Genomic DNA, 11,520 nt, shown 5'->3' on the forward strand with positions numbered 1-11,520 from the left:
TATGTTCTATAGAGACTTTGTCAGGTTCAATGCTCAGGTATTCATCTAGGGTCAATTCTTACCAATCTTGAAATCTCAAAAAATAGCCATAATTTGATCCCAGCCGCAATGAGATATCTTCGCAGCTGCTAGACAAACCAAGCTGGCGGCATAGCTGACAATAGCAAACGTAATCAATCCCCAGTATTCTCCATTACAGCGCTGAAGAATAGCCCCGCATATTGGGATTCCAGTGAGGGTGCTAATTATATCCACATGAGTCAAAAGGTATCATAACACAATCTTCTCATATAATATGCACATACCTAATACTAACGATAACATATGCCGTGGCATATGTCCTCCCAAACCTCTCAATCCTACACAACTGCCCAATGCAGACCGGCGCAAGACTGACATTACTCCCACTTGCAAAGCCGAACAGAACCGCAAATGCAATAGCCAGTGCAGATGCACTACCACCGTTGACGACATGCTTAGACTGAGCTGGCATCCATAGACAAGCAATAAAAACCAAGCACATAGCTATCGTAATGATAAGTGTATTGAATCTGCCGAGTCGATCGGCGCACCAACCGGGTATCCAACGACCAAAGACGGCTGCGGCATTGACGAGGGATAACAATAGGTATGACGATTCGGAGGACATATTGATATCCAATGCAAAGGAAGTGAGATACGTCAATGGGATAAACAGGCCCCATTCCATGAAGAATATCCCCATTGTCGCCAGCATCAGGTCTTTCTGTCGAAAGATTGATAGATCCGGAACAAGTCTGTCGAAAGTAGCCTTTTTCGATGGAAAGCGTCTCCTGATCAATAAAAACGCCAGGCCAAATGTGACCAGGTCAACAAGTGCAATGATTCGCGTTGCCCAAGAAAATCCTAGGTTGGAAGAGGCATGCTGAAACAATAATGGAAACGCAACGCCGCCTATGGAAGCCCCTGAAGATGCGATTCCCACCGCAAACCCTCTTCGACGATGGAAGTAATGCGCTACAATGGAAATTGAAGGGCTAAACGCAAGCGACAAACTGATCCCTCCCAGCAGACCAAAACAGAGCATGAAATGCCAATATTTCGTGCACACCTCAAGCAACAACAAAAACGCCACGGTGCCCAAACCACCTAACAGTATCAGTGGTCTCGGCCCCTTTGCATCGAAAATTGGACCAACTTCAACGCCACAAAAGAACGCGAGAAAGGAATAAACACCAAAGATCCAGGCGATGCTGCTTGAGGAATGGGGTTGGAGTTGGTGCTCGCCTAGGTATGCTTGAAAGATGCCGAGACAGTTCATAAGGCCCATGGAGCCGAAGCAGGACATCCAGCTACCTAGCACGACGAGCCAGGCTGTGCGGCCTCCTTCGGGGTAGGTTATTTCACCGGAGGCATCTTCGTCGGATGTTGTGGTGTCGTTATCGGAGCGGGTATCGATCACGGATTTCTCTTTGCCCGTGGACTCGAGACTTGCTGCGCCTTTAAAATTGTGAACATTTTCGGTAGAAGTATAATTTACCCTTTCGCCGCTGCTATGTTTGGTGTTTGCGAGATCATTCTCACTCGCAGTTGAGCTGCTCATGAGTCTCAGATCTTGGTGTGATCAGACCCGGTGGCTTTGAGATTGCGAGTCAACCGATTTGGTATGATACATTGATTAGAGATTAAAGAGAAATAAAAGATACTAAAATCCTAATCATTCTGCGCTTGGTTTAAGCCAAATCGATTACACCGACAGTGGATGGGACCATTGTCGGTCTTGACTCCGTAGAGGTCGGGGGATCCGACGAGTTTGCACGTCAACTTGTTGTTTACTTAGGTGGAGCCTTGAACGGTTCTGAAATCACAAAGGACACACAGATACATGGTATAGCCTACGTGGCCTCTGAGAATGTGATAAAAGTTGTTATGCTACGGTTTTATGGCCGTTTGGGTAGAGGCAAATCTGAACATACTCCGTAGACAATAGTTTCCATCTTCAAAGACATAGACAACATGTGTTGTATATTGCTGCAACCCCATACACAGAAGAGAGAATCGAGTACATTGATTCACAGCCAAATCCTTTCATGGATGGGTCTTTCCCACCCGATTTCAAGGCCGAGGACAGAGTGCATGGCCTTGAACCACAGTATTAGGGGTGGAAAGACCAAGCTGGTAAAGTTTCTGCGGAAGAAGGGCCATGAGATTAGATGTGAAGGTTCAACGCATTGTCTGATCATATATGTACTTGTTCAACTGAGTAAAAGTGAACCCTTGTTTTCGGCGGAATGCATGAAGTATGCTCATCGCCACGATTATGTTAAGCATCAGGTGCAAACTGTAATCGAGGATCAAAAGCCCAAACCTCAATGCCCGCAGTATGCGCAATACCAAATAGTTGATGGTCGCCGAACGCAACAAACCGTGGTCTGTTTGGATTGTACATTGGAAGTATCTCAGAGTACATACGCGCGTAGAAAACGTTCGTTTCGTCAAGGATTTGGTTGACCTTAAAATGACTCCAGGTAACGATTGGATAGTAGATCGTTCCATCTACAGTTAACATTTTGCCTTTGAAATACTGCATGCACTGATCGTCGTCAAACTTGTGTATCGGGGTATGAACTTCTAATGCTTCTGTCTTTGTTGAGTAGGTAATGAAAATGTTGACTAAACCGGGCTCTGAGGATTTCAAGGGAAGGATTTGAGAGATGACTGTACCATATCGGCAGATTAGTTGGTTAAATCGTGTGAATGTAAGGAAGTATGTAAAGTCAAGGTCGAGCTTTTGCTCGACAGCCAGAACTTTTGTATCAAGGGAGGTGATTTCATGATCTGTAATAGCAAATCTCTGCCTGAAGAATTTGTAGGATTCTGATCCAGCATCTTTTTCAGCTTGAACGACAAAAAGAGTGTCATTGTCGTCGCTAGCCCAGCACGTGAATAGTGGCTTACCCTCGATACGAGCTGATCGGACGCTATCAGAGTCGAAGTGCCAACTCAGAATCGTCAAACCGTCCGAAGGTCTTCCGATGAGAATGATGGCTCTGTCGTGACGAGCATTGATCTCTAGAATATGTGGAGATGGGAGACGAATCTGATGTGACCGATACGTCGATAACTCCCAGGCGGTGCAGTATCTGTAAACTTCTTAGACTCGATATCCTATGCAGGAATCAGGGTAAGTCGTACCCTGAAGCCTGGACAAATAGAAAATGTTCAGATAGGTGAACTAGACGAATGACACCACGGGTTTCGGTCATGAACTCCGTTACAGCCGCAGTCATTAGGTTTCTGGTGCATGCAATTCTTTGATCCGCTGATAACCACGCAACTTTGCCAGAGGAATAGGAGACAGACTGTTCTGCTGTTGACGTGTCTTTGAATGAGCAATACAAGTCATTGGGCCATCGATAATTTGCTCCTGTGCGATTGAGTCCATGTTTACAGCGCATGATATCTGCAGCAGACAGAGTTTTATCTCCTAGGTCAGGAAGCGGAGAAGGATAGAAGGGAAACTGGATCGCACTGTAGATTTCCTTTGACGAGAAGACAGCCTGCCATCGCTTGGATACCTAGACGTGTCCCAATGAGCAGCCATTCTACCACTGTACGATAATGGCATATTCGTACTCTTTGAAATACCCAAGCTTCCAGCGGATCTAAATAACGTGCTATTTCAAGCACGAGTTCAAGCGGCAGGGAGCCAACGATGTCATAGTATAGACTTTCCTGACGAGCATTAAGCTCGCGCCGCTCGTCGAGAGTCAGGTCATCTAGAATTGCATTCAATCTGCTTAGCTGCCTTAGCAAGTAGCCAGAAACAATGGCGTGAGGAAGTGAGCTCACACGGCTCGCCGGGCCTGTTTTGTTGATAGAGACTTAAAGTCCTGTATAAGGCGACTCTGGACAGCATCGGCATCGTTGTGGCCGCTCATGATCGTAGTATAGGCATGCTCTAAATTCTATGAGGCTGAGAGACCAGGTAGTTTGTAGAGAAGAAAAGCGGGGCAGTGAGGCTATCGTAGGGATGCCTGGACTACGGCGGTTCGGCAGGGACGACAGGCGGTAAACCGTACAACACCGTCTATACGCCTTTCTCCTTCCACAGTCAACTCCGTACTAGTTCATGTCCATCGTCCCATCCAATATATATATGTTACGTATCTCTCTCTCTCTCTCTCTCTCTCTCTCTATACATCACACCAGCGACCAGGTACTCGTCGTCTCTTCAAGACTTGAAGACATCAAGCTCAACGCGACCTACACATTCTCGATCCGACCCGTCCGTCATGCTATTCGCTGGCTCCTCACATCGGCCCCCGCGCCATCTGGCGACCTGCATACCTTCAGAGTACGGAGTACATACCTGTCGAACTCGCCTTGATTGAGTCGATACGGAGTACGCACTCTGTAGTAACTAGTTGATTCCATGTCGAAGCCAGCCCAGTCCAGCCCCACTGATCGGTCGCATCCTTCATGCACAGGGCTAAAAACGCGACCCCCTACCTGCGCCTGGACCAATGCGACGAGATCTCCTGTCTGCTTCTCTGCTAGTTTGAACTCTGAAGCACCGGGAATTGGTTCAATCAGAGTTCCATGTCACGGGAGGACGGTTATCCTTAACTTGGCTTTACTACAACCAGACACCATATTGCTTGGGCAGTAACCCAGAAGCCGGCACTATCGGCTGGTAAGAATCGATACCCCTGCCATTGTGCTTCTAATTAACATAAGATTGCAGTTTGCGCATGCATGCCACATAGTTGCATACTACATACACACGTACATGGAAAGTATGAGTCTTGAGGTAGTACCGCCTAGGTTCGAAGCAGCTAGTATCATTCAGCCCAGCTCCCGTAGCTCCACCAACAAGAGAATCGGAAAACTGGCGATACACGCGTAATCAGAGATACTCCTAGTGTTAGTCTTCCAAGAGTAGCATCTCCTCGATAAGCGGCCTCTCTGGAATGCAGCGATCCGTAATATACTATTAGTATATACCTACCGATTATGGGCACCTTGACATCTTGCGACTGAATCATGTCTGATTTCCTAAGATGTTATGATTATCGCACCCTACAGGTGCTCCGTTCGCTCTGGTGTTGATTTTTATCGGATATTGGTCAGCCAGCTATCGTGACCACAGTTTGCCACGGCCGATCAGAAGAGGCGTGGACGTAGAAAGCAAGAACTAGAGACAATAATGAAAATCAAGCTGATCTCCGTCGCATAAAACAGTCTGGAGGATGTAATCTGGCGTTGTAGCTTTCATTTCTGTAGGTGGACTACGTTGCGGTAGAAGAAAGAGAAGCTTCCACGAGGAAACCCCCAGCGCCGGAGTCGCTCCCCCGCAACTCCCTTTTTTTCTCCCCTTCGTTTATTTTCTTTTCTTCCTATCACATCCTCGACTACACCAGCTCGGTCTGCGATCATTCTTACTGTCAGTATATTCACTATCCAATTCAGCCATCACCGTGTCGAATTTCATCGTTCGTGGCCCTCCGACCAGTTCCATTGTTATTGTGTCATCATGTTTGGGCCTCTGGAGCTCATTCGGCCGTGAGTCTTCAGTCTCTCTGCGACGCACCTCGACACGATCCGAGCACCGCGACTGCATAACGCCATCGGATCAGCATACGAACCTCCTAGATAGCGAGAAAGAATACTAGGATAATTCTGGAAAGGAATAAGCAACGCGGTCAACAAAAATCGAGAGTATATCGATAATATTCACCTCATCGGCCCGGTCTTCGCCAACGGAAGACGCACCTCCGCCGACGACATTCGCGAAACAAGTAGTATACAAGTAGTATACCTGGATCGCCATGAACAGAGTCGCCGATCTCCCTTCAAGAGGCCCCTTCTCTAATCCTGGCGATATGCAGCGACATATTCCCGTGCTCAATTCACCTGTGCCAGCAACTGATGCCAATCGCGGCGATCCAATGGACGTGACAACGGCCGCGCCGGATGGCGATTCCAGCATGCACAATGCAAACGGAGACAACCAAAGTCACTTGAGTGCTTCAGGTGGTCAAGCGATAGGAGCTGCTGCTGCCGCGCAACAACCAAAGGTCGTTCAAACGGCGTTTATACACAAGTTATACAAGTAAGGACGCTTTCGAGCATCTTCGATCGTGGTACTAATCCTTGGTCATACAGCATGCTTGAGGATCAAAGCATTCAGCATCTTATTTCCTGGTCCAATTCGAATGAAAGTTTCGTCATGTCTCCGACCTCCGAATTCTCCAAAGTTTTGGCGTAAGTTCACCGCCCTGTGTATCATGAGTGGCGTGCTCATTCGTCGTCAGGCAATACTTCAAGCATACGAATATATCGTCTTTTGTACGGCAATTGAACATGTATGGGTTTCACAAAGGTAAAATTTCTTCTATCAAAAGGCAAGAAGAATAAGGCTGATAGTCAGCAGTAAGCGACGTCTTTCATACAAGCTCCCCTGACTCGGCGCTTTGGGAATTCAAACACGGCAATGGGAACTTCAAAAGAGGCGACTTGGTTGGTCTTCGCGAGATCAAACGAAGGGCATCGCGCCATACTCTGATCCATCGAGATTCCTTTTCGAATAATAAGCCTGGCGTGTCGCAACCAGGAACTCCAGCCGAGCCAATACCCGAAACGGGTGATATGCGGTTGCTATCTTTGGAGCATTCGATCTATGATATGCAAAATCGAATGCTGCGATGGGAGGAGACCAATTATATGTTGAGTTCTCGGTGTCAAGCACTAGCGGAGTGTCTTGTCAGATGTCATCAATGGACAAATTCGATATCGCAGGTTCTTGTCACCATGAACCAGGACCGGGACGGTTCTTTATATCGCGATGGTATGTCGTCGCAATTTATTGACAACACATTTGACTAACTAGTCCATAGTGTCGGACATGCAACAAGATATTGAACGACATCTGGATAGCACACGTGCTTTGGAGACGCCCCACGAAAGCTTGTTGGGTAGCCGGCAACAAGCATTATTTGGAAATGTAGCAGAGCCAGGGCCGCCACTTTCTCCACGTCAAATGCCTCAAGACGACAGCCGCCGTCCTTCACTTGCGGACACTTCTAAACCGATGAGAACCCATATCTCACAACATCTAGCCGTCTCTCCTCGTCGATTTGGATCCATTGGTGGAGGCCATCCTTCTCCAGGTTATAGTCGTCCGCCGCTTCCTCCTCAACAACAGCAGCAGCAACAGCAACAACAACAACAACAACAACAACAACAACAACAACAACAGCAGCAGCAGCAGCAGCAGCAGCAGCAGCCTCCATTACCTCCACCTTTGTCGACAGTCACTTCGCCGTCGGAATCGGCAATGCTCGCACGTCGACATACGTCTGCAGATATCCGTCAGCACGGATGGCCACCAAGTGGGATACAGGCAGGAAACTCATCAGGGCCATGGCCATCCTCTCCGCATCGACTTCCGTCCACCAGCGAGCAACAGGTTCGCGATGTTTTGGCACAGTATGAAATCACGGGATCAAGGCGACGAACCCAGTTATCACGACAAGCGACGCCTCCTCTAGGACCTCCCGATCAACCGGGAGCACAACCATTATCTGCGTCCGTATCGCAACATCTCACCGTAGATCCGACATGGTCAGCCGGAAGCAGCAGTAACGGCGGGCCTCGATTTCCGCGGTACGACGGCTCACTACCGGCAACACGCCGATCCAGTATGGCGAGTAATGTGCATTCCTTGCTCAATCCCACGAATACCAGCGAACGCCCAGATGAAGACGATCAAATACTTGAAGATCGCAAACGAAAACGACTTCAATAGTTTTATTTTCATTGACATTTTGCATCACATTCACAGTTCTGTCTCTTTGTGTCAGTTTATACATTAATACCGCGACATACGTCCTATCTCTTCTCATATACCAACGCTTGAATCATCATTTATACCCGAGAAAGAGGATGGGTGTCAGTCTATCACTCAAGGCGAATGGAGAGCTTGTTTTTTAATGTGTACAATACCACACATACATATGTCCACACATATCTTTCATTTGATATTCTTTCTGTTCATGCATTCAAATTGATGAGGTCTTTCTATATGCGCGGCCATGCCAATTGAATTTTGTGCATCTATTGTACTGGCCTTGCGTACAAACGGCAATAAAATTTTGTTCCGAGTCCATCATTCCACCCGCTTTTTCTTCTTCTTTTTCCGATCCTGTAATAATTCATCCAAGTAACTGACTTTGCCCGTCTTTTTACGTTTGTTGGATGGTATGGTAGGTATGGCAGGTATTTGCGGCTCACTGCTGTCGTTGACACTCGTCTCATCCACGCCATTTGTATCATCGGGTCCCGTCGTATTGTCCTCAGACTCATTATTCAGCGCCTGTTTTTGGGTATGCTGCTGCTGCTGCTGCTTCTTCTTCCCTTTCCCTAAGGACGTCCGGCTTTCCTCCTCATCCTCTTCATCCTCTATTTCTTTCGCTTTCGCATTCACACCGTCACTTGGTCCGGTCTTTCCGCGCGCTGCTTGCTGCTGTTGCTTTTGTTGTTGTTGCTGCTGCTGCATAAACTTCTTCGCATTCCGCCCCAACAATCTCTGCCTCAACTTATCGTCTAATTTATTACCGCCGGTGCCGGAGGTATTCAGACTATTAAACGCATCTTTCACGGGTACCGGTGCGCCGAGACCGAGTCTGTACACCACTCATTAGTTTCAAATATCACCACTCAGGGAAGAGTACAAGAGACAAACCGTTCAGGAACAGCGGTAAATACCTCATCATCATCTTGCTGCTTATCCCCTCCAGACTCAGTGGGTTCGGATGTGCTCGTTCGCGGCGGAAGCCATGATGCGACGAGGCGTTGGCTGCGGGCCAAGGCGATGTTGGCGCGGTTGAAGATTATGTCTGCTTCGCTGGGGGGGTTTGTCGACATTTTCCCTCCTATTCCCCGCTAATCAATTTGATTGGGGAAAGGTGGTTGTTGTTGTTGTTGTTCAAGAAAGAATAAGAGCTTGAGACTTGTGGAGTTCAATCATTTTCGATTCTTAGTTTAAGGTTGGCCCACAAATTTCTTATTTCAGTTAGTACGTGGTTTTGACCGGTACGATACATACTATCTACGTACGGTACGTTATACCGTATAAAGATCATCAAGTCATAAATCATCAATCTAGTACAAAGTGCTTTAATCCGCAAAACAAATATGCTCCTCCGCATATTTCCTGTATCGACCGAGGATATCAGTCGCATCCAAACCCTCCAAGCCGGCCGTGTCGTCATAATGCGATACCACGCCTTTGCCGTCTATCAGTACATTCTTTTGCGATGAATTTGTGGTATCGTTGTTGTTGTTGTTATTCGGTAAAATAATGAATGCGCCCGAGATCTCGCCAGGTGGATTCTTCCACAGCGGGAACTTGTAGGTCTGTAATTCTCCGCGCTCGAGATGGTGCAGGAAGGAATTGTGTTGTTGCGCTTGGAAGGTCCAGGCGTGTTTTTCCGTTGCATTTGTGGATTTTGATAGTGTCGAGTGGGAGGGACAATGCATTTTACTTGCGAACCACGATTTCAGCATATTTCGCCAATCCGGCCAGAACGGATTCCAGCTCCGCTCCGATGATGTCTTTGAGTCCTGACTCGACGATTCATTGTCGAGTGATTGTGGTAATACCACGCCCGGTCTGCGATGAAATTCTGCAACGGCCGGTTGGTGAATAACGTTCGCGGAGATGAGGCTTGTGTCTGGGTGTTTTAGTTTTGTGTTGACGATGGCAGGGATCACATTATCCTCGATGTAGACAACGTCGCCGTCGATTTTGATGTATACATTTTTGGCGTCCACTGCGGGTAGAGATTGATGAATTGAGTAGGATTCCGATTTGTTCACGGTCTCGTACAGCCATTCGAGGTGTCGTCGATCGCTTGTCCCGGGGATGAAGATGACTTCATCCAATAGACCGCCATATTCAACCAGATTTCTCTATACCGTGTTAGCTCTCGTTCCCGCTTATTGTCCGACAAGCAACGCACCCTCAAATAGCAGTCTAGTATCGAACTCCTCTCCCAATTCCCATACTCCACCACAGCAACCACATTCACGCCCCGCGGTTTTTCGATATTACTCTTCGTACTAATCCATTGATTCCGTAAATGATTCAATCGGTGGTTGAAGCGGGGATTGGTAATCAGCGCTAACAAGGTAGCATCTGAGTAGAAACAGATTAGGATGGCCCCGAGTAGTGAGTAGAATGCGATTGTGCCGCCGAGCAGGGCAATTAGCAATTTTGTACGGCGGTGTTGTCTGCGGTTGCGGTATGTGAATTCGAAAGTTGCAGCTTCGACGTTGTGTTTTTCATCGCTTGGGTAGGCCATTTTCCTCTCTCTGGCCGTAACGTAACTAGTAACTAGTACTAACTATACCGGTCGCTAATCGGACGCGAGGATCTTATCTCCGGAAGAGGCCGACAGCTTCTTTTGATCCTTTTCATGTCATGAAAGTACGTCGATGAGTTGGGCATAGAACGTCTGAAAGTCAAGATCAGGGCGATAGTCTGGGGATTCAACTACTTATATACGCATCCATATAACTAATTAATTGTCCGTGGAGTCAGAACAAAATCGGTTATGCGGACGGAAATCATGCTTTGTGATCGACGTAACTAGTCGACGTTGAACTTTTAGTAATCATGGGTTAACTGCTCCTCTTGGGTCTAGCTTCCGGCAACAACTCAAAGCGTACAGAGAGAGTATTTACTTACTACGAGTACTCAGGACCAGAACAAGGGCAGGATCCCACCGCAACAAGCGTTCCAGGACTTCCGAGGACCCCGGCTGCGGCATTGGGCCGGATGCGGATACGTTCTTGGTTCTGGCTGGGCTCCTGGTGGCTTTTGGTGGCTGCTTGGCATATATCATTTGAAGGTTATTCCGACTTATTCGAGGCGGATTTTTCGCGATTGAATGATTATGGATGTAGTTAAGATATGTACATACAACGGGCAGTAGATACGTACTACAGAGATGCCTTCGGTCGTACCCAGCGCAGGCTAATGTGTATCCGGACTAGCGGGTTTGCTTGCTGTATGTTGTATCATGCTGGACTGCCGAAACAGACAGTAACCTCACTCCATGTATGCCGATCTGAATTAATCAAGCCCGTACGTTTGTCGACAAAATGAGCTTTCGAATCATTTGCATGAGCAAAATACGTCTCAAGTGTCGGTATATCCAAATGAGATCACCGTTGACAAGTCGGAGTTGAGCGGTGTACGGTAATTACGGATACAAGAAACTCAAATGACGAAGCTATCAACCTTCCGGTATCAGAGCTCCTCTTGACTTGGTAGCTACAAATCCATGTTGATTGATGGAGCAAACCGATTGTCCGTTCACAAGAACGGACCGCTTTACCAGGATACTGAAGCCGTATTCAAAAACCTAGCGCAATACTTGAAGCACTTGTTGACAGATTATGGTATGCCTAAATAGTATCTGATATTCATACATGACTTATAGGAGCAAATGGGATAATCACCTTGACTTACAT

General features: G+C 47.3%; 5 protein-coding genes across 5 annotated transcripts; 1 reads left to right on the forward strand and 4 right to left on the reverse strand.

Annotated features, from left to right (window-relative positions):
• Window positions 1-75: 75 nt before the first annotated feature.
• EYB26_004639 (uncharacterized protein) lies at window positions 76-1,582 on the reverse strand (the record flags this gene model as incomplete). Its single annotated transcript, XM_054263930.1, has 2 exons — window positions 76-241; window positions 306-1,582. The coding sequence occupies 2 exons, from the start codon at window positions 1,580-1,582 to the stop codon at window positions 76-78; spliced, it is 1,443 nt and encodes a 480-aa protein (XP_054119905.1).
• A 720-nt stretch (window positions 1,583-2,302) lies between these two features.
• On the reverse strand, window positions 2,303-3,920 carry EYB26_004640 (uncharacterized protein; the record flags this gene model as incomplete). Its single annotated transcript, XM_054263931.1, has 6 exons — window positions 2,303-2,856; window positions 2,938-3,122; window positions 3,175-3,442; window positions 3,512-3,557; window positions 3,616-3,775; window positions 3,832-3,920. The coding sequence occupies 6 exons, from the start codon at window positions 3,918-3,920 to the stop codon at window positions 2,303-2,305; spliced, it is 1,302 nt and encodes a 433-aa protein (XP_054119906.1).
• Window positions 3,921-5,810: 1,890 nt separating this feature from the next.
• Window positions 5,811-7,789, forward strand: EYB26_004641 (uncharacterized protein; the record flags this gene model as incomplete). The annotated part of the gene is made up of 5 exons (XM_054263932.1): window positions 5,811-6,094; window positions 6,148-6,246; window positions 6,297-6,364; window positions 6,416-6,829; window positions 6,879-7,789. The coding sequence occupies 5 exons, from the start codon at window positions 5,811-5,813 to the stop codon at window positions 7,787-7,789; spliced, it is 1,776 nt and encodes a 591-aa protein (XP_054119907.1).
• Window positions 7,790-8,149: 360 nt separating this feature from the next.
• On the reverse strand, window positions 8,150-8,907 carry EYB26_004642 (uncharacterized protein; the record flags this gene model as incomplete). The annotated part of the gene is made up of 2 exons (XM_054263933.1): window positions 8,150-8,666; window positions 8,726-8,907. The coding sequence occupies 2 exons, from the start codon at window positions 8,905-8,907 to the stop codon at window positions 8,150-8,152; spliced, it is 699 nt and encodes a 232-aa protein (XP_054119908.1).
• A 252-nt stretch (window positions 8,908-9,159) lies between these two features.
• On the reverse strand, window positions 9,160-10,346 carry EYB26_004643 (uncharacterized protein; the record flags this gene model as incomplete). The annotated part of the gene is made up of 2 exons (XM_054263934.1): window positions 9,160-9,954; window positions 10,005-10,346. 2 exons carry the CDS (start codon window positions 10,344-10,346, stop codon window positions 9,160-9,162), a joined length of 1,137 nt encoding a protein of 378 aa, XP_054119909.1.
• Between the last annotated feature and the right edge of the window lie 1,174 nt (window positions 10,347-11,520).

Source organism: Talaromyces marneffei, chromosome 3 (assembly GCF_009556855.1).
Source record: "Talaromyces marneffei chromosome 3, complete sequence".
In the NCBI taxonomy this organism is placed as follows: Eukaryota; Fungi; Ascomycota; class Eurotiomycetes; order Eurotiales; family Trichocomaceae; genus Talaromyces; species Talaromyces marneffei.